The 27,428-nt window shown below is 48.9% G+C and overlaps 1 protein-coding gene across 1 annotated transcript; it reads left to right on the top strand.

Moving 5' to 3' along the window:
- Positions 1-673: 673 nt before the first annotated feature.
- Positions 674-18,815, top strand: LOC128058745 (1,25-dihydroxyvitamin D(3) 24-hydroxylase, mitochondrial). Its single transcript, XM_052651227.1, has 11 exons — positions 674-931; positions 1,129-1,319; positions 2,113-2,206; positions 4,908-5,004; positions 7,342-7,433; positions 8,418-8,529; positions 12,722-12,867; positions 16,915-17,081; positions 17,852-17,930; positions 18,410-18,607; positions 18,705-18,815. Exons 1-11 carry the CDS (start codon positions 674-676, stop codon positions 18,813-18,815), a joined length of 1,545 nt encoding a protein of 514 aa, XP_052507187.1.
- Positions 18,816-27,428: the final 8,613 nt, after the last annotated feature.

The following is a 27,428-nucleotide window of genomic DNA, read 5'->3' as shown; positions in this document are numbered from 1 at the left end:
CGATGAACTCCGGGGAGTCAGCCGTCCCCGGGTGTTATCTCCGGGGTGGAGTCCGCGGCGTTCCCGCCCGGAGAGCCGCGCACCGGTCACCCGAGGCCCGGGCGCCCTCACTCACCTCGCTGACTGCATCCTCTTCCCACCCCCGGCCACCCCACCCCGGGCCCCGCGCCGCTCCCGGCCCGGCCAGCGGCAGCCCGGTCCGCCCCACCGAGCGCGCTCATTGGCCACCCGGGGCGGCCGGTCTCCATAAATACACGGTCCCCGGGCATGGAGCGGGACAGCGAAAGCGCAGCGCCAGCAGCATCTTTTCTCTCCTCCTGGACACCTCCACTTCGGCTCCAGAGCTGGAAGTAAGACTTAACACCAATAGGCGAGCTTAAGTCCGTCTTCCTTCTTGCAAGAGACAGCCAGCTCCCCACTGCGCTCCTCCAGCCCCGGTGGCCGGCGCTCGGCGGGCATCCGCTCCCTGAGACTGCAGCGCGGTGCCGCCTGCAGCATCCTCGCCCAGGTCCTGACGGCTCTCTGTCGCCCTTCTGCCCTTCCCGCCGCACCTGCTGCTCCGCCTTGCCGCTTTTTCTCCGTGTATCAAGAGCCCGAAGCTCGCCGGCACCTCTTTAACAAGCTCGCCCTGCCCAGTGCCCACCTTCCCAGGCACCCGGTGTCCCCCGCTGCCATGAGCTCACCCATTAGCAAGAGCCGCTCCCTTGCCGCCTTCCTGCAGCAGCTTCGCAGCCTGGGGCAGCCACCCAGACCCGTGACATCGACGGCGTGCTCGCCCCGTCGGCCGAGAGAGGTGCCCCTCTGCCCCGTGATGGAACCGGGCGAAGCGCAGGACGCGGCCACCCTGCCGGGTCCCACCAAGTGGCCACTGCTGGGCAGCCTGCTGGAGATCCTCTGGAAAGGAGGCCTCAAGAAACAGCACGACACGCTGGTAAGTGCCCCCGTCGCCCCTGGTGCCCTCTCTTCTCCCCGCCTCGTTCTCCAAACCCTCGCAGAGGCGCGCGGCGCGGTGCGTGCGGCTGTCCCGGCTGCAGCGGTCCCAGAGAGGAGGGAGGCGGGAGGAGGGCCAAGCGCTCCATGGACTGCCCGGGATGCGCGCTCACTTCGCGTCCCGCCCGGCCCCTGCAGGCCGAGTACCACAAGAAGTACGGCAAGATTTTCCGCATGAAGTTGGGTTCCTTCGACTCGGTGCACCTGGGCTCGCCGTGCCTGCTGGAAGCGCTGTATCGCACCGAGGGCGCGCACCCCCAGAGGCTGGAGATCAAACCTTGGAAGGCCTACCGCGACTATCGCGAGGAGGGCTACGGGCTGCTGATCCTGTAAGTCCGAGAGGCAGGATGGGGGCTGGCGGCTGCAAGTTGGGAAGGCGCGGGAGTTAGGGTTCCCTGGGGCTGGACCCGCCTGATGCAGCGAGAACACGGAAGCCCCTACCTGCTGCTGTCCCGGGCTCTGGCGTGGACTCGAATGGGTTGAAGGACAGCCGTGCTGTGCGCGGGACACTTGTGTTCTTTCTGACACGTGGGCTGAGCCAGTCCTTGCCCTCAAAGAAACGCCAGAAAGGTATGAAGATTGTGATGTTCGGACCCCTGGGCAGGAGGAGACTGTCAAGTCAGCCTGCCAGGCAATCATGTTATACAGACAAAATTATCCCTTGAAATTCCGTGACCCTCTCTTGGTAGCTCAAAGGCCAGAAGTTAGTTTGTAAATTTGAGGCGTTTTGTGCATGTGGCTTTGAACCCAATTCAATGGATTGAAAGAAGACAGAATTTGCCTTGGCACAGTTCTGTGTTGCTGGGGAGGTGAGTTCATGCGCCCACTCTTCCTGCTGGTAACTGAGGCCACTGGCCTTCCAGTTTAACCCCAGCAAGGGCACCCCAGAAGCCCTGACTTCATCTTTCTGGAGCAATCTTTGGCTCAGAGGAAAGGAGCTTATTCATCGTATTGTCAGACCAGCCCCCAATATTCCAATGCTAATGTTCTCTGGCCATTTCTTGGAACGATTCTGTGTTCATTTGATTACATAGTTAATGCACTTATAGAGCTGGAGGGATCCCCGCTTCTTCGTTCTTTTCCTTTCAATTTGCTCTAAATTTAATTCTGCTTCTCTCCCAGGGAAGGAGAAGACTGGCAGAGGGTCAGGAGTGCCTTTCAAAAGAAGCTAATGAAACCAGTGGAAATTATGAAGCTGGGCAACAAGATCAACGAGGTTTGCAGACTGGGGCTCACTTTCCTGGTTTTCCTGGGGATGGGGGAACATTAGTGGAGCTTCAAGCCACAGCCACAAAGCGCAGAGGAAAAAGCAGGCAATCTGGGTGTATCGGGACTCTTCTTTCCTCCTCATTCCTCGTCACTTCCTCCGCCTCCAGAACTTTAATTCTTCTCGCCTGTCTCTTAAAGTAGCGTCTCAGTGGCGGAGCAGTTAGGAGTATTGACTTCGACATTCTACAGTCTTAGATTTGAAAGTCAGTCCTTCACCCTCACCCCAGCTGTGCAACCTGACTGTACCATTTAACTTCCTCAGTTTCCCAGTCTATAAACTGGGAGTTCACAATTCCCACTCTATAGATTTCTGTGCTTGCGTGCTAAATCACTTCAGTCGTGTCCAACTCTGTAGGAGCTATGGCCTGTGGCCTGCCAGGCGCCTCTGCCCATGGGATTTTCTGGCAGGAGTACTGGAGTGCATTGCTGTAGCCTCGTCCAGGGGGTCTCCCTGATCCAGGGATTAAATCTGCGTCTCTTTGGTTTCCTGCACTGGCAGTCTCTCGCATTTACCGCCAGCTCCACCTGGGAAACCCCCATGGGTTCCTGTCAGGATTAAATGAGATGATTCCTAGGTAGTGACATTTGAGCTGGGTTTTACAGGATGAGTAATAGTCTGTAAGCCAGAGAAGGTGGAGAAGGGCATTTAGGCAGAGAGAATAATAGCCTGCTGACAGTATGGAGGCATGAGATGGTACGTTCAGAGAATAGTACATATAGGGCAGCTGAAGTGAAGCTTTCTCTGAAGTGATGCTGGGCAGAGGGCAGGTCTTAACAATATTTTTAAGGTATTTTTTAAAGGTAGTTTTAATGCCATGCTAAGGTAGTTGGGCATTATCCTTTAACCAACAGGGGGCCAAAGGGGAAGGATTTAAGCAGATAGAGAACTTTTTTTACTCCTGTCCACTCTGGGTATTTATTTTGAACTGAACCCACACAGGATCATATAGGTGAAAGGCTACAAATTTAAAAGCTTCCAGGAACCACGAGATTAATATAAATATGGAAGGCAGGCCCAGTACGGATTTTAGCAAATGGAATAAGTGCACGCCCTTTCTAGAGGGGACAGCTGCTCCAGCTCTGGCAAATCCCTGCCACATGGAAATGTAGATCGAGTGTCACCAGATTCCTTCATTATTATTATTCTCTGAGGACTCAAGTGAAGCGAAGTGAAAGTCACTCAGTCGTGTCCGACTCTGAGATCTTGTGGACTGTACAGTCCATGAAATTCTCCAGGCCAGGCTACAGAAGTGGGTAGCCTTTCCCTTCTCCAGGGGATCTTCCCAACTCAGGGATCTAACCCAGGTCTCTCGCATTGCAGGCGGGTTCTTGACCCGCTGGGCCACAAGGGAAGCCCAAGAATACTGGAGTGGGTGGCCTATCCCTTCTCCAGGGGATCTTCCTGATCCAGGAATCGAGCCTGCATTGCAGGTGGATTCTTTACCAGCTGAGCTACCAGGGAAACCCCTTTGATGACTAGAGGAAATTAATATGTTCACATGAAATCTCTGGATTTTTTGATGGAAACAAATTCAAGCACTTTTTAATGTGCTGTGTGGGCTAGCACAGCATGCCTATTCGCTTCATCTGTGGGTTTTTTTAGTCACTTGTACCCTATTTCAGGGCTTCCCTCGTGGCTCACAGATAAATCCACCTGCCAGTACAGGAGGTGTGGGTTCAATTCCTGGGTTGGGAAGATGCCTGGAGAAGGAAATAGCAAGCCACTGCAATATTCTTTACTATCTGAGCCACCAGGGAAGCCCCTTAACCCACTCCAGTATTCTTACCTGGAAATCCCATGGACAGAGGAGTCTGGCGGGCTACAGTCCATGGGGTCTCAAGAGTCAGATAAAACTTAGTGACTCAGCACCACCACCAACAGCTCACGCTATTCCAGACCCCAACTTCGCCACTTTTATGTGTCCAGGGGAGAGTGCCTTAGTCACTCTCTAAGCCTCTGTCTTCTCCTCTGTTCCCTAGGAAATGGGAGTAATGACAGTACTTTCTACATCCTGACATTGTTTGAGGATCAGCTAAGATAATACACTTTGGACAGTGCTTGGTTCCATGCAAGCCTCATTAAATGCAAAGCATTAGTCATCTAAAATCCCCATTGTGGAAACTGGCATTTAGGGGCCTTCCACGACTTGCCCAAGGTGACAGAGCTGTTTAGTGACGGCACTGCATCCAGAATTTACGGATTTCCTGGCTCTAAGCTTAATGTGCTTAACACAGCGCCAACCAGCAAGGACACGTTTGTGTGCCCAGCTCTGGACGCGGCCAGCCTCGGGGCAGCCAGGGTTCTTGAGATGCTGTGCCCACAGAGACACTTGGCCAGTTCCTCCTTCATGGTTTGTTTTCCATTCTGATTAGAAGAAATGTTTTCCTTTTCTTAAATTTAGATCAAAAGCTGAAACTTAAGCTCCAGGAAGGCTTCAGGGAAAGCTCAAGAAATAACCCAGTACAAGGGTGTTGGGGCAGGAGGTGAGCTCTCAAGGAGAATATATAATTAGTGATGATTCAGAATGAATAACATTATGGGCAGTGAATATACAAGGTCGCAAAACCCAAAGCTAGCTTACTGAACTTGAAACTTCTGTTTCCCTTCAGTGCCTGAAATATGTCTTTGGGGATTTCTTTCTTTTAAGGTCTTGGCTGATTTTATGGGTAGAATAGATGAGCTCTGTGATGAGAGAGGCCGCATTGAAGACTTATACACGGAGCTGAACAAATGGTCTTTTGAAAGTAAGTTGTCTTCAGATCTTGTCTGTCTGATTTTGAAGTGACTTTGAGGACAAAGGTGGGCCACTGTCCTGTGGTCAGACCCTGCTGCTGCCTAGGCAAGGCCGTAGCAGCCCTCTGAATGCTTTTAGGCGCTTCACGGTGCTATGCGCCCTGGATCGTTTATGTCGCCGTTCAACAAACACGTATTCCATGCCTCTAAAGTGCCAGGCGCTGCACTGGGGACACGGCGGCGAGCAGAACAGGCTACGTCCTTGCTCACGTGGAGCTCAGATTTTAAGAGCGGTGACAACCAACTGGTACACGTATTTTAATGCATACTCCGTCAAGAAAGAAGGGAGTCAGGAAGGATGCAGCTTCCTGGGTGAGGCAGGGCTGCTTGGTAAGGAGACGTCTGAGGTGAGGCCTGAAGGGAGATGAGCAGCATGCCACCAGGGGGTCTGTGGGGAGACTGTTCGACCGTGGAGACAGGAAGTGCAGAGGCCCTGGGCTGGAAGCAGGAGCGGTGTCTCTGAGGAGCTTCTGAGGATGCTGGCTGGAGTGGATTATGGGGGGCGGGGAGAGGAGCTGAGAGAGATTAAGCCTGAAAGCCCCCAAAAGAACTTCTACGTTAGGAACTTCCTGGTGGTCCAGTGGCTAAGACCCCGTGCTCCCAATGCAGGGGACCCGGGTTCAGCAAAAGACCATACGTAGCAACTAAGACCTGGGGGAGCCGAATAAATAAAAATACATTTTTAAGAAAAGAACTTCTGCTTTGAGTGAGATGTGGAGCCATGGAGCATTCTGAACAGAAGAGAGCTTGGTCACTGTCCTTAGGACCACGCTGGGAATAAAAGCAAAGCCCTCCATTGCTGTGCTCACCTCCTGGTGGGGACGCAGCGGGGGAAACAAGGCACCTTCAGTGGACCGGGGAGCACTTGGCTGAAGGGGATCAGGGCTGGCGGAGGGCCCCAGAGGCTGTCTGCAGCTGAGTGTGGTCAGGGCTGCTGCATAGAAGTGGGGCCGTCTCAGCCAAGGCCTGGGATGAGCAGGAATGCCCCAGGTGAACGTGAAGGAGGGAAGAAGATTCCAGGTGGAAGGAGAAAGGAGGAGAAAGGAGTTCCGAGTGACCAAAGCATGTCCTGCAAGGGACGCAGATGGCAAAGCAGAGGATGGGGGGAAGGCAGTGGCCCTCACAGCCGTCTGCATAAACCGGGGATGCACGTGTGGTCCTGAGCCCAGAGTCCCTGGGAGCAATCTAGAGCGCGTTCGGCAGGAAGGCGCCATAGTCCGACTCGCTGGAAGCCTCACTCTTGGCTGCCGATGTGAGTGATTGGAGAGGAGGCCGCGTTCAGAGGCTTTTGTCCTGACCTGTCTCCCTGCTGAGATCGACCCCGCCTTAAAGTCACGGGCAGTCATCTTAGCACATAAGAAAGCTCCACGCTGATAAGAAATCCACAGGCGGTGTTAAAGTCAAGAGAGGGGATGATTTCAGAGGAGAGGAGAAGCGCATGTTTTGGAAATGGTCTGCTGGAAATACCCAAATGAAGGCGCATCGCATGCATTTCTCTGCGAGTCAAGGAAAGCCGGACCACGGAGGTTTGCACAGTAACGTCCAGCATCACGAGAAACCCCCAGGAGGCCAGTCCACGGCTGGCACTCAGTGGTGTCACTGGAACCAAGTCTGTGCCGTCTTCCTTCTCATTCATTCGGAGCTGGTTGCCGAAAGGCTCCCGCCTCTCCTGGTCTCACCTCTGCATTCTGGGCAAAGGCAGGAAGGGAAGAGGGAAGAGCTAAGCTGGCTGTACTCTTCCCCTTTTCTAAGAAAGCAAAAGTGCCTCCGGGAGGCCCAGTGGCCAACCCCAGGTCACGTGAGTGCTGCGGCTGCCTCAGGAAGCCTGGGAAGCCGGGGAGCAGGATCGTCGGAGACCAATGCTGGCTTACTGCCCGAGGATGCATACACTGGCAAGCAAAGTAAATCAGGGTTCTCTTAGGGAAGAAGTAGGGAAGAATGAGCATGGGGTAGTTATTAGCAGTGCCCGCTGCTTATGATGTCAAGGGTAGACTGAGAAAAGCAAGGCGTTACAGGAGAGACTCACCCAGGTATAAAAACGGTTGCATCTTCACAGTGGTTTTTCCGATCAGGAGGTTCTGCAGAGGACAGTTGCTGGACCTGGAGATGATTTCTAGACAGAGAAGAGAGTGATCAAGCCCCTTGGCCTTAAACCCTCTGCTTCTCTGTTCCTCGAAAACGCCTCATTTTTATGGGAGACCAGATGGAGTGAGCCTCTGGCAGCCAGCTAATCATAGACTCCGGTGTCTCTGTGAGTGGGTAACAGTGTTGATTATCGTAAATACCAGGTATCTGTCTTGTGCTGTATGAGAAGAGATTTGGGCTCCTTCAGAAGAACGCAGGGGAGGAAGCTTTGAACTTCATCATGGCCATCAAAACAGTAAGTGTCCCCTCGGGGAGAGCAGTTTCCTTATTAACTGTTTACAGGACCCAACAAGTGTGCATCCCAGTGTTTCCCACATGTATTTTATTATAGTAGTTAAGTGTTCATTTTAAGGTGTTTATGTATTTTCATGAATGTATGTGCATATATCCTTGTTGTTGAGTTGCTAAGTTGTGTCTGACTCTTCTGAGACCCCGTGGACTGTAGCCCACCAGGCTCCTCTGTCCATGGGATTTTCCAGGCCAGAATACTGGAGTGGGTTGTCATTTCTTACTCCAGAGGATCTTCCCAACCCAGGGATCGAACTCCTGTCTCCTGCCTTGGCAGGTGGATTCTTTACCACTGAGCCCCCGGGGAAGCCCGTGTGCACATATGCACACGTAATAAAGAGGCATGTTAAGTCATTGGCAGGCAAGGTGAAAGCAGAAATTTCAACTAGCGGTCAGTTGATTAACCTACTATCTTAAAGAATCTGAAAATTTTCAGGTGAAAATTTTCTGGATTGTTTAGGTTGTATATGGAGGTAGTAGACACAGTGAAACCAGTTTCAAGAATGACTAAAGTTTGGAAATTATTGGAAATGGAAGTGGATATGAGGTTTATAGTTTTCTTTTTTTACATTTAGGTCATAAGATCTTTTTTTTTTATTATTATTCACTGTGTGGTTTGTGGGATCTTAGTTCCCTGAGCAGGGACTGAACCTGGCCCACCACACTGTGAGCTCAAAGTCCTAACCACTCGACCACCAGGGAATTCCCGTAAGGTCAATGTTTTTATGAAGCCCAGCCAGGGGGAAAGCATCCTAAAGCTGATTTTCATGTGTCTTGAGCAGGTGGGGACTGGTGCTGAGAGCCCGGGGCATCCCTGGGAGTCCAGCCTCTGGGGAGCAGAGGGTGTGATTGCTGAGGACACTCTCCCGCGGATGTCAGGTTGTCTGTGAGATAAGGGCAGGGGGCTGACAGGCACTTGTGTTCCCCACAGATGATGAGCATGTTTGGAAAGATGATGGTCACCCCGGTCGAGCTGCACAGGAGTCTCAACACCAGGGTGTGGCAGGCGCACACGCAGGCATGGGATACCATCTTCAGATCAGGTGAGGCGGCCGCAGGGGCCCAGCAGTCCTGGCTCCGGAGATGCTGCGGAGGTCTGGGTGACCGTCCTGGTCTCAGCACCCTGCCCGTGGCTGGAGCCGCTCCTTGTGATTCTTTCGGACTTTGCAAGCGCTCGAGTCTGGGGGTGGCCCTGGTGCAGATGCCTTCTGAGAGAAAGGCGGGAGGCATTCCTCTGAAGTCTTGTTTGAGAAATAGGAGTGATGACAAGAAAGAGTTTCGGAGTCAAAGATTCCTGAGCTCGAGTTCCAGCTCTGTCACTGGGCTTGGCGGCTTCACCAAATACACTCTTTTTCTTCAAAAAAGTTTTTTAATATTTATTGATTTTTATTTATTTACTTGGATGCACTGGGTCTTAGTTGTGACCTGTGGGATCTAGTTCCCTGATCAGGGACGGAACCCAAGCCCCTGCACTGGGGGCGTGGAGTCTCAGCCACTGGGCCACCGGGGAAGCCCTCACTGTTTCTCATCCTCGTTTATCTTGTCTTTCAGTTCAGTTCAGTCGCTCAGTCGTGTCTGACCTTTTGCGACCCCATGAATCGCAGCACGCCTCCCTGTCCATCACCAACTCCCAGAGTTCACTCAAGCTCAGGTCCATCGAGTCGGTGATGCCATCCAGCCATCTCATCCTCGGTCGTCCCCTTCTCCTCCTGCCCTCAATCCCTCCCAGCAACAGAGTCTTTTCCAATGAGTCAACTCTTCGCATGAGGTGGCCAAAGTACTGGAGTTTCAGCTTTAGCATCATTCCTTCCAAAGAAATCCCAGGGCTGATCTCCTTTACGATGGGCTGGTTGGATCTCCTTGCAATCCAAGGGACTCTCAAGAGTCTTCTCCAACACCACAGTTCAAAAGCATCAATTCTTTGACGCTCAGCTTTCTTCACAGTCCAACTCTCACATCCATACATGACCACTGGAAAAACCATAGCCTTGACTAGACGGACCTTTGTTGGCAAAGTAATATCTCAGCTTTTGAATATGCTGTCTAGGTTGGTCATAACTTTTCTTCCAAGGAGTAAGCGTCTTTTAATTTCATGGCTGCAGTCACCATTTGCAGTGATGTTGGAGCCCAAAAAAATAAAGTCAGCCACTGTTTCCACTGTTTCCCCATCTATTTGCCATGAAGTGATGGGACCAGATGCCATGATCTTCATTTTCTGAATGTTGAGCTTTAAGACAACTTTTTCGCTATCCTCTTTCACTTTCATCAAGAGGCTTTTTAGCTCCTCTTCACTTTCTGCCATAAGGGTGATGTCATCAGCATATCTGAGGTTAATGATATTTCTCCCGGCAATCTTGATTCCAGCTTGTGTTTCTTCCAGTCCAGCGTTTCTCATGATGTACTCTGCATAGAAGTTAAATAAGCAGGGTGACAATATACAGCCTTGACGTACTCCTTTTCCTATTTGGAACCAGTCTGTTGTTCCATGTCCAGTTCTAACTGTTGCTTCCTGACCTGCATATAGGTTTCTCAAGAGGCAGGTCAGGTGGTCTGGTATTCGCATCTCTTTCAGAATTTTCCACAGTTTATTGTGATCCACACAGTCAAAGGCTTTAGCATAGTCAATAAAGCAGAAATAGATGTTTTTCTTGAACTCTCTTGCCTTTTCCATGATCCAGCAGATGTTGGCAATTTGATCTCTGGTTCCTCCGCCTTTTCTAAAACCAGCTTGAACATCAGGAAGTTCACGGTTCACATACTGCTGAAGCCTGGCTTGGAGGATTTTGAGCATTACTTTACTAGCTTGTGAGATGAGTGCAATTGTGCAGTAGTTTGAGCATTCTTTGGCATTGCCTTTCTTTGGGATTGGAATGAAAACTGACCTTTTCCAGTCCTGTGGACACTGCTGAGTTTTCCCAAATTTGCTGGCATATTGAGTACAACACTTTCACAGCATCATCTTTCAGGATTTGAAATAGCTCCACTGGAATGCCATCACCTCCACTAGCTTTTTCGTAGTGATGGTTTCTAAGGCCCACTTGACTTCACATTCCAGGATGTCTGGCTCTAGGTGAGTGATCACACCATAGTGATTATCTGGGTCATGAAGATCTTTTTTGTACAGTTCTGTGAATTTTTGCCACCTCTTCTTAATATCTTCTGCTTCTGTTAGGTCCATACCATTTCTGTCCTTTATTGAGCCCATCTTTGCATGAAATGTTCCCTTGGGATCTCTAATTTTCTGGAAGAGATCTCTAGTCTTTCCCATTCTGTTCTTTTCCTCTATTTCTTTGCATTGATCACTGAGGAAGGCTTTCTTATCTCTCCTTGCTATTCTGTGGAACTCTGCATTCAGACGCTTATATCTTTCCTTTTCTCCTTTGCTTTTCGCCTCTCTTCTTTTCACAGCTATTTGTAAGGCCTCCCCAGACAGCTGTTTTGCTTTTTTGCATTTCTTTTCCATGGGGATGGTCTTGATCCCTGTCTCCTGTACAATGTCACAAACCTCATTCCATAGTTCATCAGGCACTCTTTCAAATCTTGTCTTTAAAATGGGCTAATAATCATAGTAGCATTGATAGTATTTGTAGTAGTAGTATGTATCTCAGTGCAACTGGTTTTAAGCCTAATAAGGATAATGTAAAACACCCCACCCCAGTGCTCCTGCCTGGAAAATCCCATGGATGGAGGAGCCTGGTGGGCTGCAGTCCATGGGGTCGCTAAGAGTAGGACACAACTGAGCGACTTCATTTTCCCTTTTCACTTTCACGCATTGGAGAAGGAAATGGCAGCCCACTCCAGTATTCTTGCCTGGAGAATCCCAGGGACGGGGGAGCCCGGTGGGCTGCCGTCTATGGGGTCGCACAGAGTCGGACACGACTGAAGCGACTTAGCAGCAGCAGCAGCAGCGTAGCCCAATGTCTCAATGGATCAGAGCTACTTCCGGTATGGTATGGAGGGAATAGTTGGTGCTAAGAATTACTGTATGATCACACACACACACACATTCACACACACACACGTACACACACATTCACACATAGACACACACTCACACATACACACATTCACAGAGACACACACACATACACACATTCACATACACATTCACACACACACACAGACACATTCACACACACATTCACACATACATTCACTCACACACATGAACACATGCATTCACACACACACATACTCACACATACACATTCACACATACACACACATTCACACACACACTCACATACATACATATACACATACACACATATTCACACACATTCAGACACACACATGCACACACACATTCACACACACATATACACACATGCACACATGCATTCACACACATACGTGTACACATATAGACACATTCACACACACACACACACAGACACGTTCATTTAATTCTCACAAAAACCCTATAAGATAGGTCCTCTTATCAGACACCTCTGACAGAAGTGAGGCACAAGGAAGTTAATGACTTTATCAAGGTCGCCTACTAGGTGATGGCAAAGCCAGGATTTGAAGTCAGACAGAAGGACTCCAGAAGATCCAGCTCTAACCACTGTGCCATTCATTATACTATCGTTTTTGCCATCATCTCTGCGATTCTTATGATGCTGGGGGCTTCCATAATGGGCTGAGGGGCGGGAGATGTATGCCTAGAACGTGCTTTACCAACAGCAGAGGCAGTTGCCTTCGCTGCCGGCCGGCGTGGGCCCTGCGCTCAGGGTGCGTGCACTGTCGCTCGGCAGCGACGGGGAGGGGCTCTCTTCTCTCTTGATCTGGGAGCCAGAGCCCCCAGTGACCACATCTGCTTCATGACTGGATGTGAGTCCAGGTTCTGATTCTGAGACGGACCCAAATCCTACCCCTGTCTCACGATGACCTCTCCTGAACTCTCAGCGCTCCCTACTCAAAACGCGACCACAGACCCAGCATCGGGACCACAGGGAAGCCTGCTGGAGACCAGACTTCCAGGCCCAGCCTGGGCTCCGGAATCAGAGTCTGCATTTTAAGAAGATTCCCAGGGGACTCTTGTGCTCATGTAGGCATTGGTCAGTCCTTGGTGACTTAGCAACCAGGCAATATTAGCTTATCTAACGAATTGTCAGACTGCCTGCAAAGGCCCTTGGGACGTTGCGGGGAGAATTTGATCCTGGGTTCTGCTTTGTTCTTTTCCTCATCCTGACTTTCAGCTGATTTCTTCACCCATTTCCTCTCCTCCAATAGTCAAATCTTGTGTGGACAACCAGTTAGAGAAATACTCTGAGCAGCCCAGCATGGATTTGGTTTGCGACATTTATCACCACAATCAGCTTTCAAAGAAAGAGTTGTATGCAGCCGTGACGGAACTCCAGCTGGCTGCGGTGGAGACGGTAAGGGTGGGCCTGGTTTGGATTGACTAAATCAATGGGCTGTAAAATCTTTTCCATGACGAATTGTACATGGTCATTCAATTCACCCATTTCATAAGGATGCACTGAGCTTTAAAAGCTTAGCAGAAGTAAAAAGTCTACTCGAACGTGTGGGAGACCCTGTGCACAGCCTGTGCGTGTAAATGTCATAGAAAAATTCATGTGCTTTAGAGACAAAAAGGGCTTCTCAGGTGGTGCTGGTGACAATTCAGGAGATGCAAGAGACGCGGGTGCGATCCCTGGGTCGGGAAGATCCCCTGGAGGAGGGCATGGCGACCCACTCCAGCATTCTTGCCTGGAGAATCCCATGGACAGAGGAGCCTGGCAGGCTAGCGAAACTCTATACTGCAGCAGGTAGGTGATCCAGGTCTTTAAAAATTGGATATATTTTGGGTAGTTTTGCCTCTTACCAAAGTGCCTCACTGTGGTGGTTGTTTAGTCTAAAAATACTGAGATAATCTCTGCTAGTCCAAATTTTTTTTTCCACTTAAAGTTGTCAACAGAGGGAGTTTGGGAAAGTTGATCTCAATTTCAATGAAGCAGCTAATCTTATTTTATTTACTTATTAGTTTTTAAAAATACTTTTACTCGTGAATTTTATTTTTGGCTGTGCTGGTCTTCGCTGCTGCGCACGGCTTTTCTCTGGTTGTGAGCGGGGTCTTCTCACTTCGGTGGCGTCTCTTGCTGGGGAGCACCGGCTCTCGGTGCGTGGGACTCGGTGGTTGTGGCAGACAGGCTTAGTTGCTCCTCGGCACGTGGAATCTGCCCAGACCAGGGGGTCAAACCCGTGTCTCCCACACTAGCAGGTAAATTCTTAACCACTGGACCACCAGGGAACTCTGAGACAGCTAATTTTAAAAGCCAAAATTCTGTCCTCGCTATGGTTGACATCCCTAGTAGGTACACAGTACAGCCAAACGCCAAACACAAATACTGGTGTTCAGGTGAGTTTCAGTATCTTTGGAGTGATAATATTAATATTCCTTGATGGCCCAACACCTCTCACACAACTATCGTCTCTGAGAAAAATGCATCCCAGGCCACTTCTGTTACATGTCCCGTGGTGTTTCTGATCTGAACAGAAAGTGGAATTTTCTACGTCAGGGAACAGCAAGGTTCTCACTTCTCCCCATGCTCCAGAAGACTGTGAAAGCGGGAGCTTCAGCGCGTTTTCCCACTGACTCTCTCACCCCGAGAGGCTCCTGAGAGTGATACCGGTGAAGCTTCCCCCATTACTCTTTTTTTTCCATCTGGAATGTGAGCTCCGTAGCAGCGATGACTTCGTTTTGTCCCCTGCTGTATTCCTAGGCTGTGGAATAGAAGCTGGCACACGGTGGGTGTTCAGTGAATACTTGTTCAGTGAATGGAAGCATTTAGGAACTATTGAGTATCTGCTACATGCCAGGCACTGTTCCAGGTACTTGAGAGACGATAAAGAACCAGTTTCCCTCACGGAACTTCAGCGGCCGTGGGAAACCGACAACAGACAGGTAAACGACCAGTGAGATAGCATCGTTTCAGATAGCGGTCCAGGCCCTGGAGCAAGACATCAGGGCAACGTCATTGAGAGGCAGGGGAGGTGGCCCCTCTCTGAGGATGTCATACTGGAGCTGACGCTGGAATAATGAGGAGGAGACAGCCAAGGGAAGATCTGGTGGAGGAGCACGCCAAGAGGAGGAAACAGCGCATGAAAAGGGCCTGGGGCAGACAGAGGCTGGCCTGCAGAACTAGCACCGGAGTCAGAGTGGGCCTGGGAGAAGCCCATGGGCTCTGCTAGCCAGGAGCCTTAGGAAGATGGGGCTTCCCTGGCGGCTCAGATGGTAAAGAATCTGCCTACAGTGTGAGAGACCCAGATTCGATCCCTGGGTCGGGAAGACCCCCTGGAGAAGGAAATGGCAACCCACTCCAGTATTCTTGCCTGGAGAATTCCATGGACAAAGTAGCCTGGTGGGCTACAGTCCATGGGGTCGCAAAGAGTCAGACACGACTTAGCAACGAATACTTTTCACTTAGTAAGATATTTGGATTATTACTCCTGTGATGAAAAGCTCTTGGAGCATGTTAAACAGGGCAGTAACTTGATCAAATTGAGGTTTGGTAAAAGGGTCTCTGGGCTTCCCTGGTGGCTCAGTGGTAAAGAACTTACCTGCCAGTTCAGAAGATGCAGGTTCAATCCCTGGGACGGGAAGATCCCCTGGAGGAGGAAATGGCAACACACCCCAGTACTCCCTGCCTGGGAAATCCCATGGACAGAAGAGCTACAGTCCCTGGGGTCGCAAAGAGTCAGACACGACTCAGCAAAACAACGAGAGTGGGCTCTGGCTGGTAGATGGGGAGAGGACCCCGCCGAGAGAGCAGAAGTGGGAAGGCCAGCAAGGAGACGGGTCTCCTCCGCAGAGGTCAGCCCGGGATACTTGCGCCCCTGAGGCTTCTGAGGCCGCTTGCCCTGCGCCCAACCTCTGCAGTTACCCCCACAGGCCAGGGCTGTCCTTCAGGCTCTGGTGAAAGCTACAGTTATCTGCCTTTTGGGAACTCTGTTTGGTACTTGCGGTAAGGGACCCACTGATATGGGTCAATCTGTTTCTTTTTTCGTCCTGGCTATTCTGAACGTCGCGTTTAGAAAATCAGAGAAATCTGAAAGTGTATCTAATTTGGTGGCTACGCCCTCTTCCTGTTTTGAAAATTGGCCTCTTGTAATAATGACACCCACGGTTTATTTGCAGCTGAGGCTGCCAGTCCTCTGACATGAAGAAGGCTTCTTGGAGGCATCTTCTTCCAAAAATAATAAATACCATTGGCTCCAAGTTGTCCTGCACTTTGCTCATTTGTGTGAGTGACACTTTGCTAAAGCGTCTCTGTGTCTGCCGAGAAAGGACACAGCGACCATTTTTACGGGGATATTTGGCTTAAATTAGCCAAGAATACAGAGAAGGCAATGGCACCCCACTCCAGTACTCTTGCCTGGAAAATCCCATGGATGGAGGAGCCTGGTGGGCTGCAGTCCATGGGGTCGCACAGAGTCGGACACGACTGAAGCGACTTAGCAGCAGCAGCAGCAGCAGCCAAGAATAGGCCCAAAAACAAACATATAAGACGACCAGTGGTGAGCATTATGAAGCTAAAAGCTGTACTGGCTGTTTCTGCCAGTATTTTTTCTCTTCTCATTGCCTTTGGAAAGAAAATAAAGGATGCCACTTAAAAGGCCATGAATGTCTTTGTCAGAATTGTGGCTGCTTCCTTGAAATTCTCGACTTGATGCTAGAATTTCTTATTTTGGTATTGGCTGCCTTCTACCAGGGCTCTTTGCTTGAGGCTGAAACTCTGAGTATAGATAATGCCTTTTTATTTTATGGTAGCTTTTGAGGGTGTGGCCAAAAAAAAAAAAAAGCTTTCTTTTAAATTCCAGAAATGCAGTTTCTTGTGCATTTGCACTGAAAAATTTTTAAAACCCCATTTTTATTAGTAACACTCCTAGGATCTCCATGTCTCTCCCACTCAATTTTTATATTATTATTTCTCTTAAACAATTAACCAATTTTCAGAAAATTGTAGATTCACGTGCAGTTCTAAGCAACAATAGAGAGGATTCCTTAATCCTTCATCCAGTTCCCCCTAATGGTAACATTCTACGTAAGACAAACTTACGATAGCCTGAAAGTTGATATTATTACAATCACCTGTCTGGCTTCTCATTTCACAGTTTTCCATGTCCTCGTCTGTGTTCGGTTTTTATACCAAACTACATTTCATGTCCTAATGCAGCTGTCTATTCAAAGAATTCTACTCTGATTCCCTCTGGAAGTAAGCTATGTTTCATGGATGTGTGTATAAACTGAATCTGGCTTTTCATACATGGCATTTGTTTGAGACACAGCTAAGAAGGATGTGTGAAAAAGCATCACTCATATGTTTTCACAAGGTGATAGGCACCACCTTTGCTTCAGCTGATACAGACTTTAAGGCAGCTTATTTACAGAAAACTCAAGTTTATGTCCATTTGCCTTTCAGACGGCAAACAGCTTAATGTGGATTCTCTACAATTTATCCCGTAATCCCCACGTGCAACAAAAGCTTCTTAAGGAAATTCAGAGTGTGTTGCCTGAGAATCAGTTGCCACAGGCAGAGGATTTGAGGAACATGCCATATTTAAAAGCCTGTCTGAAAGAATCTATGAGGTAAGAACACGTGCCTAAGCTAATATGAATGTCAGACGGCTGTTCTCTCCAACACATAATAAGGGATCCCCCTCCCGTAGTTGATTCATAAACATTTAGCAAGCTATCAAAAAAAAAAAAAAAAAAAAAACACCCTCCAGGACCAGCTATGACTCATTCCTTAAATCATTTGGGCAAATTCTATTAAATCTTGGAAACCCAGAGTCTGCCCCATTTAAATCAGTAATAATAATACTTGAATGGATACTATAAGCAATAATTAAGATTAGGGGCACAAATGAAGGGAGCGAGATGAAAGCTCAGTGAGGAACCGTGTTATTATACGACAAGACATAGAGACAGGCTGGTTTCTGAGCCTCTGTATAAAATGGTCTTTGAAGATTCTTTTCCTGGAAAACGAAACCCATAAGGTCTTAGGATTCGAAGGAAATATCTTTAACTTTATGAAGGGCAGGTGGAAGAAACCCTTAACAAACAGCAAGCTTGTCAGCGAGGTGTATAACCGTACACATTTGAAGTCTAGAGTGAAATGGGACAGTCACTGTCAACAGCTATGAAGTAAGCTTACACTGGGGGGTTTAACCAACACAATAAGGAATAAAAGCAAGAGGTGTAAATATTGGGAAGAAAGAGAACTGCTTTGTAAAGAGTTGGAATCATGTCCCTTTTATGAGAAATTAGGCAGTGATTGTTTATTTAGCCAGACTGAATTCCCTTGAGCTAAAACTTGGTCTGTGCCCACCTTGACATCTCTGATTTTATATTTTCAGGCTTAACCCGAGTGTCCCATTTACAACTCGGACACTCGACAAGGCAATGGTTCTGGGGGAATATGCTTTACCCAAAGGAGTAAGTAAAATGCATACAATCTATACCTTACAGAGCTTTGAGATACCCTGTTCCAATACCCTGCAGACCTCCTGAGACGTTTCTACTGGGACAGCATTCATTTTGGAAAAATGTAGATTGCAGTGTACAGTTGATGTGTTGTGCAGTCTAGTATTAGGAATAAGGGTTATGGAGACAGAGAGACTTGGATGCAAGCAGAGCCTTGAGTGAGTTACATGAGCTCTGTGAGCCTCAGCTTTCTTATCTGTAAAATGGGAATAATAATAGAACTTCCCACATGGGGTTGTTGTGAAAATGAGATGCAAAATTTTAAGGTTCTTAAAGTATTTGTATCACCCGGCACTTTTCAAGCACTCACTACATGCTGGCATTCATTGTCATTATGTATTTGTGGGTTACTGTCACATTTGTAAGGTGATGGCTTTTGTGAATCTTGCTATTCAGATGTTTAAGTGCTTTATGTTTCTGCATGATTTTAGACTGTATTGGTTCTAAATACCCATGTGTTGGGATCCAATGAAGAAAACTTTGAGGAGTCAAGTCAGTTTAGGCCTGAACGGTGGCTTCAGGACAAGAAAAAGATCAGCCCTTTCGCCCATCTTCCATTTGGCGTTGGGAAAAGAATGTGCGTGGGTCGCCGGCTAGCTGAACTCCAGCTCCACCTGGCGCTCTGCTGGGTAAGACCCTGGCAGCGTTTCCGCGGCTGCTTGCTGGGCTTTCCTCGAGGCAGGAGCGGAGGGGCTGACTCTACCTTCCTGTGCTCCTGTGTTTCAGATCATCCGCAAATACGACATCGTGGCCACAGACCTCGAGCCTGTGGAGATGCTGCACTTGGGCATCCTGGTGCCCAGCCGGCAGCTCCCCGTCGCCTTCTGCCGGCGATAAGCAGCCTCGGGTGGGCAGCAGGGGTGCGGAGTGGCCAAGCGGTGAGCCAAGCTTGCGAGTCAGCTGGACGTGGGTTGGAGTCCCTGCTTGCCCTTGGTTTACCCGGGGACCCGAACAGTTACTTAACCTTTCTGCCTGAATTACTTTTTTCATTTGTTACATGGGGACCAAAACAGTATCCATCCAGAAAGTTGATATGAGTACAAAATGCATAACCCAGAGCCTGGCGTCAAATGAGTGCTCCAAAATTCAAGCTGCTTGTCATGGTTTTTGCACATGAATATCAGGGCGTGGGACTTCCCAGGTGGCACTCGTGGTGAAGAACTCACCTGCCAATGCAGGAAACGTAAGAGACACAAGTTCGATCCCTGGGTGGGGAAGATCCCCTGGAGGAGGGCATGGAGACTCACTCCAGTGTTCTTGCCTGGAGAATCCCACGGACAGAGGAGCCTGGCGGGCTGCAGTCCACAGGGTCAGAGAGTCAAACAAGACTGAAGTGACTCAGCACACGTGCTCACATCGGGGTTGCGGACACACTTTTTCGGTAAAGGACCAGTTGGCAATATCTTAAGGCTTTGCAGGACAGAGAGTCTCTCTCATGCACTTAACTCACTTTGGTACAGCCTTAGACAGCCGGTCACTGAGTAGGGCTGGCTGGTTGTATTGGTTTTCTACTGCGGCCATAAACAATTACTGAAAGGAATTACTCACAAATTACCAAAACTTGTGTTATGATATAGTGTTTATGATTCTATCCTTCTGTAGGTCAGAAATCCAGCACAGCTCTGGCCAGCCTTATTCCGAAGCGATAATTTCCTGATGAATTGGTGTTTTTAGCCTACTTGTTTTCCCCCAATCCACAGTAAAATGAATGTTTGACTATTAAAGTGATGAAACGTTAACCTGAGAAATCTCCAATATCAGCTCATGTGAAAATACGACAGCTCTGACAGCTTTATAGAATTAGATGCCAGTGGTGAAAGGCAACCTCACTCACTCAGCCGTTTCAACAGCGCCACCTAGAACTTGCCTCGAGCTAGTTGCTGTTTGTTAAGAGCAAGATGAGGGGGACTTGGGCTTCCCTGGTGGCTCAGAGGTTAAAGCGTCTGCCTGCAATGCCGGAGACCTGGGTTCAATCCCTGGGTCAGAAAGATCCCCTGGAGAAGGAAATGGCAACCCACTCCAGTATTCTTGCCTGGAGAATCCCATGGACGGAGGAGCCTGGCGGGCTATAGTCCACGGGGTCACAAAGAGTCGGACGTGACTTCACTTCACTTCACTTGCTGATAGGTGGATTATTTGGGAAATGTGTGATTTCAGATGAAATCTCTGAATGAGGCCCAGTGAATTCCTCCCTAAGTGCCTGACGCTGCTGCCACCAAGCGCTCAGTCATGTCTGGCTTTGTGACCCCATGGGCTGTAGCCCACCAGGCTCTTCTGTCTGTGGGATTTTTCTAGGCAAGAATACTGAAACGAGTTGCCATTTCCTATTCCAGGGGCTCTTCCCCACCCAGGGATCGAACCCATGTCTCGTACATCTCCTGCATGGGCAGACAGGTGTTGTTTTTTTAACCACTAGTGCCACCTGGGATGCCCCTGGTATCTGGAAACATTAGGCAATTTGTCAGATTCTGAACACGGCAACAAGCAGAGCTGAATCAAGTGGGACCGTGGAGCAATTCTAGCTTCACCGTGAAAACCCCCTGTCTTCAGCTTGGGCACCGTGCACAGTTACTTGGTGGAACGCGAGAGCCCAGGGCGGCTCTGCTTGTTGCCACGTTCAGAATCTGACAACTGCGTTTAGCATTTACTTTTGCTGATCACCCCTTTTGTTTAATTTTACTGCTGATGTATAATCGGAGTATGCCTTGTATTTCAGATCTTGTTGTTGTTGTTAATCAAGAGCAAAAGCAGCAGTTTTGACCCTCCTGCAAGAACAAAGTTTTGGGCTTCTGCTCAACTGGAAAGCAAAGATGGAACACCATGAAACGACACGGAAAGAACATTGAGGCTCCTGTTCACACCCCGTCTCTGTACAGATGTCCCAGGAGCTGTGCTGCCTGTGCCGCTGATGGTGTTAGCATTGCCTCTGGCTCAGGGGAAGCAGACTGAGCGTTGGGAGACCAGGCCCGCCACAGGAACACAGCTGCACACGCGTGACCAGGCCTGCCACAGGGAGCACACGCTGCACACGCCTGGCCCTGGCCGCACCAACGCGCTCGTCTTGCTGATCCGCCTGGCGTCTTCCGTGACGCGGTGGAGCAGCTGGGTGCTTCCCAGTTAGTCAGGTGAAAGTCACTGCTCGTTTCTGTCCCTGCCATGTCAGACTCCCCGCTGGAATCTTCACTTCTCAAAGTCTACACTTCACAGTCAAAGACCTCCCGTAGCTGGATTGTCAGTGGCTCAGGGTAATATTGGCAATCCATTCATTGTAACTCTAATATAAGTAAAGTCGCTCAGTCGTGTCCGACTCTTTGTGACCCCATGGACTGTAGCCCACCAGGCTCCTCCGTCCCTGGGATTCTCCAGGCAGCAATACTGGAGGGGGTTGCCATTTCCTTCTCCAGGAGATCTTCCCAACCAAGGGATCGAACCTGGGTCTCCCGTATTGCAGGCAGACGCTTTACCATCTGAGCCACCAGGGAAGTCTAACTCTAGTATAACGTTTGGGGAAATACTGCTTAATAATGGAAGCAAAAGTACATGTTGGTTCATATTATCTGGTCCCTATAAAACTTTTTTTTTCTTATTTTGAAATAGAAACATTATTGAAAAATTAGAGGAAATCTCTATGTTAAGAACAACTTTCAACGAAGTCAAAATTCCTATTCAACAATGTGCTAATGATTTACACTGCATCCTTTTGTGAAGGATCCTGAAATTGTTTAATTATGACATTGCGTCTATGTAATCTATGATATTAAGGTGTGTATCAAGCTTTTAAATTGTGTGTGTATTCTAATGACAATTTGCTTACATCATTTTTAAAAAGATGTACATGTTATTTTATTTAGGATCTGAAGTTTATTTAGGGCAATGTTCTAAAGTTTAGTCACAGCTTAAAAATATTTGGTGACGTTCCCTGCCTTAATTTTCCCAACTGTAGAATGAGTCAGTAGTAAAGTGTGCATGCCTTATAGATTATGTAACTCATGTTATGTGATTTGAACTCCTTGGGAAATTGTGATTTCATAAATGGAAAATACATATAGATTTAAGCAATACTTATAAAACTTTCTTGAAAAGTATGTTTACATATCGTTTCTGTGCATGTTTTTACTGCTTTTCCTAAAAGCATATACCATATATATCTGTATATTTGATAAATATTTCCCTTTTTAGGTTGTATCTTTAGACTATTTCAGAAGTGTACGTTTATATTGCATATATGAACGAATATGTACATATCATTGAAATGGGCATAAGCTTCCTGTTGTGAAAGTTTTTAGAATTTAAATCCACGTGTTGTCAGATTTCTTCTATATATCTTCTTTGAATTCTCCGAAAGTAAGAATAAAATCTTTAAAACACAAGATGTTTTTTCCTTCATTGCATGTCTTACAACCAAAGTTAAACATTCAAACTTCGTCTCACTAGAAAATTTTGTACAATATAACATTACAATAATATAGCAGTTTTACCAAAAGATGCTCATTCGAATGGCAAAATAATTTTCCCATTTTTTGCTGTTTAAATATGTTTTCAAGTCCATTTCCTCCATCTGCACCGCTGCCTCCTGCATGGTGGGCCCTACAGAAACCGCCAACCAGCCTCCACGCCCCTCCCTGCAGACTGTCCGCTGTCTACCGGCCGTGTGTTGGTCTCTCCAAAACCCAGGCCCTACCGTGTCCCTGCCCTACTTCGGTGGCATCCCGTCGCTCTTCCATGAAGACCCGAGTCCTTAAGCTGGACTTCAGTGTCTTGTAGAGTGCAGCCCACTGACCCGCAGGCCCCCGAGCCGCCCGAGCCCTCGCCGCGGCCCCGCCTCGGGGACACAGGCTTCAGCCGGTTTCTCCCGGTCCTCACACGCTCTCTGCTGCCGGGGTCGCACCGGCTGTCCTTCCGCCTTCTTCCCTCTGGCACACTCACCCTCCAAGCCCAGCCCAAGCTTCCTGGAGAAAGTCTTCCTGGATGACTGGTGACCCGCAGGGACACACTCACTCTCTGTTGTTTAGTCGCTCAGTTGTGTCCGACTCTTGTGAGGGCGCAGACTATAGCCTTCCAGGCGCCTCTGTCCATGTGATTCTCCAGACAAGGATACTGGTGCGGGTTGCCATTTCCTTCTCCAGGGGATCTTCCCGATGCAGGGATCAAACCTGCATCTCCTGCTCGACAGGCGGATTCTTCACCACTGAGCCACCTGGGAAGCCAACACATTCACTCTTAAGAATGTACTAATATTACCCCTGCTTTACAGATGTGGAGGGGACTGAGGCTCAGAGTTTAAAGAACCTTTGTTCTTTGCACCAAAAACGTTTTTTACTGATTAGTGACACTCCTGAACTTCATGGGGACCAATAAGTGTAGGCACATTTTCCCAAAGGCATCCTGCTGACATCCTCAACCAAGCCTCACTGCCTCCTGTCTGAGGCCTGGCAGACAAGGGTGGCACAGTGCTCAGCCCAGGTGACCACAGCTCTGCCCTGTGGCGACTGTCCTCTCCCATCCGTGCCGCTCAGTTGCCTGTGGCTTTTCCGTATGTCTCCTCCAGTCGCTATTCTGTCTCCCTCAAGCCTGCCTCAATTTTCAGCTTGAACAAAAGTCTAATGGATGCTTCAGGGGAAGATAGAAGGCAAAAGAAGAGGGCGGCAGAAGATGAGATGATAGCATCAGTGACTCAGGGGACATGAAATTGCGCAAACTCTAGAAGATGGTGAGAGACCCCAAAGCCTGGCATGCTGCAGACCCTCGCAGAGTTGGGCACGACTTAGTGGCTGATTGGGATTCCCTGGTGGCTCAGATGATAAAGTGTCTGCCTGCAATGTGGGAGACCTGGGTTTGATCCTGATCAGGAAGATCCCCTGGAGAGGGAAATGGCAACCCACTCCAGTATTCTTGCCTGGAAAATCCCATGGACAGAGGAGCCTGGTGGGCTACAGTCCATGGGGTCACTAAGAGTCAGACACGACTGAGCGACTTCACTTTAGTGACTGAACAACAAATGGTAAACCAGTTCAGGATGATGCATTGGGAACGCAATCCACCTGGCTTTTGTGATGGCCAGGCAATTGAGAGGGGCGGGGGGAGGGAAGAAGAGGGGAGGGGAAAAGGCGGATTTCCTTGGCGGCCCAGTGGCTAAGACTCCATGCCCCCAGTGCAGGGGGTCAGGGAACTAGGTTCCACATGGTGCAAGAAAAGACTCCAGATGCCACAACTAAGAAAAGATCCCACGTGCTAAAGCTAACACCCGACACAGTTCAGTTCAGTCGCTCAGTCGTGTCCAACTCTTTGCGACCCCATGGCCTGCAGCATACCAGGCCTCCCTGTCCATCACCAAGTCCCAGAGTTTACTCAAACTCATGTCCATTGAGTCAGTGATGCCATCCAACCATCTCATCCTCTGTTGACCCCTTTTCCCCCTGCCTTCAGTCTTTCCCAGCATCAGGGTCTTTTCTAATGAGTCAGCTCTTCCCATCAGGTGGCCAAAGTATTGGAGTTTCAGCTTCAGCATCAGTCCTTCCAATGAACATTCAGGACTGATTTCCTTTATGATGGACTGGTTGGATCTCCTTGCTGTCCAAGGGACTGTCAAGAGTCTTCTCCAGCACCACAGTCCAAAAGCATCAATTCTTCACACTCAGCTTTCTTTATAGTCCAACTCTCACATCCATACATGACCACTGGAAAAACCATAGCTTTGACTAGATGGACCTTTGTTGGCAAAGTAATGTCTCTGCTTTTTAATATGCTGTCTAGGTTGGTCATAACGTTTCTTCAAGGAGCAGGTGTCTTTTAATTTAATTGAAGCATCAATTAAATTGAAATTGAAATGAAATTAAAAGCACATGGCACAGCCAAATAAATCAAGTAAATACTTTAAAAAGGGGAGAAGAAGGAGAGAATTGAGAGATCAAGGGATTTCCTTGACATTTGTAGCCAAGGTTCTGCACATAAGATCGGCACTGCTCTTCTGAATAGTAGAAAATTGTCTGTTTCATTTATTATTATTTAGGGCAACTACTGCTTATCAGCAAGGCTTCTCAGGTGGCTCAGCGGTAAAGAACCCGCCGGGCAACGCAGGAGATGAGCGCTCAGGCCCTGGGCTGGGACGATCCCCTGGAGAAGGCAATGGCAACCCACTGGGGAATTCATGGAAAGCCCATGGACAGAGGAACCTGATGGGCTACAGTCCCTGGGGTCACAAAAGAGTCAGACATGACTGTTCGGCTAAACAATAACAACTACTTGTAAGCTGGTGGTGGAGCAGAGCGGCATTATGTGCACCTGTAACCCCCGAGACTCCATCACCCTGGCTCAGCAGAGAGCTGATGAGGGCGGAAGGGAAAACCAGTGATTCCAGTAGCCGTCCTAATGAGGGACCCGGGGAGTGAGAGCCGGCCCTTGTCTCACTCTCCCTGCAAATCTCAGCGTGAGCACCTTGCTGCCCTCCGTGTGGTTCTAGGAGTGGAGGGTGTGCGCTTTTCACATGCCTGCGTGCCTAGTCGCTAAGCCGTGTCTGACTCTGCAACTCAACGGACTGTAGCCCGCCAGGCTGCTCGGGTCTGTGGGATTTCCCAGGCAAGAACACTGGAGTGGGTTGCCATTTCCTCCTCCAGGGGATCTTCCCGACCAAGGGATCAAACTCGAGACTCCTGCAGATTCTTGGCCACTGAGCCGCCTGGAAAGCCCTTTTTCATACGACATAGCCCCGAGACACCAGCTAACCACTTCCTGTTGCTTTCAACCTCTTCCAGCCCTGGAGGGAACGCTGACTGGGTGGCCTGCTGAGAGATGACTTTACAACGCACCTTGGACAAGGACACGGCTGAACAACTGAACTGAACTGAACTTGGAGAAGGAAATGGCAGCCCACTCCAGTATTCCTGCCTGGAGAATCCCATGGGCGGAGGAGACTGGCGGGCTACAGTCCATGGGGTCACGAAGAGTCGGACACGACTGAGCAACTTCACTTTCACCTGTGGATGGTTTAAGGGATGTGCAAGGTATCATAACTCTAAGCAAGGCTTGCATTTCTCGGCTGACTTGAGAACGCAGTTCTCCAATGTGCCTCTTCTCTAATGAAACACTTAAAGTCCCCTGCCTTGTAAACTCCACCTTGCTGGTGGGAAAACACAAATTTGCACATGTTAACTTCAGCTGGGTCTCATCCTCTAGGTGCCGTCTCCTAGCTGTGTGGCTTGAGTTGACTCAGTTTCTCTGGGCCTCGGCTGTTAAATGGAGACTGAAACACCTCATGTGCACACGGTCTCCCGGGAATAAGAAAACTCGGCAAGTGTCTAGCTCAGCGCTTGGCACAGGGCAGGGGCAGTGTCAGAACTCATATTTCTGGATCAAATGACAAACAGCTCCCTTCATAAGGATTGCTGTTGTTTAGTCACTAAGGCATGTCCGACTCTCTGCAACCCCACGGACTGCAACCCGCCAGGCTCCTCTGTCCATGGGATTTCCCCATTAAGAATACTGGGGAGGGTTGCCATTTTCCTCTCCAGGGGATCTTCCCGACCCAGGGATCAAACCCACACCCCTGCATTGGCAGGTGAATTCTTTACCCACTGAGCCCCAAGGGAAGCCCTTACACCTCACTTTGAAACTCCGTTTTGCAACTCTTAGGAACTGGCTACACAATCCCTTTGGCCTTCACGAATCGCACTGGATTTCATTGACAAACCAAAGTGCACAATATTTAAGTAGGACGACTAACATTTATTGTGCTCAAGGCCCTTTCCTGCACCTTGTCTCAACCAGTCCTCAGATAGCCTTACCAGGGAGCTAGGAATCTTCCCATTTTTTAATAAGCTTGGAGAAGTCAAGTATTTCACTCAGGAAAACACTGTAAGCAGAAAACTTAGACCCAAACCCCAATCTCTTTGACTCCACAGGCCTTGCTCATTTCCCTACACTTTGTGGCATTCAGAGAACGCGTAAATGGGTGGGCCAAATTAATCTATCAGCATGTATTTGGCAAAGCCTGTTGAACAGCTTTGATTGAAAGCCAAGGCTCCGTTTGTGATTCAGCCTAACTTGCTGAACTTTCTCTAATCGCCTGAATCGCACATTGACCCAAGTGACATCATCACTTATGCTGTCCGTGACTGTTCCATCCTGCAGAGCCTCCCTTTATCAGCAAAAAAACATCTGCAGAACGCTTAACCATCTGGATGCCTCGCACCTGGGCTTTCCAAGTAGCATCAACTCCCAAGTACCAATGCTGTAAAATCAATTAAAAGATTTGCACACTGGCTGCTTTTTCCTCCCAAATGTGTTTGCTTTAGTGCAAAAGGGCATCAGGTACTTTTTGCACACTTTGAGCAGAAAGGTGAGATGAGGAGGAAAGAAGTCTGGAAGTCAAAATTAATATTAAGAACCAACTGCACACACTTGAATGAGAGACGTTCTGCGTTTTTTTATGTGCACTTGTTTTATTTTTAATCC

The sequence above is a fragment of the Budorcas taxicolor genome, chromosome 13, assembly GCF_023091745.1.
Source record: "Budorcas taxicolor isolate Tak-1 chromosome 13, Takin1.1, whole genome shotgun sequence".
Taxonomy (NCBI): domain Eukaryota; kingdom Metazoa; phylum Chordata; class Mammalia; order Artiodactyla; family Bovidae; genus Budorcas; species Budorcas taxicolor.
This window is presented reverse-complemented; position numbering and strand designations above follow the sequence as displayed.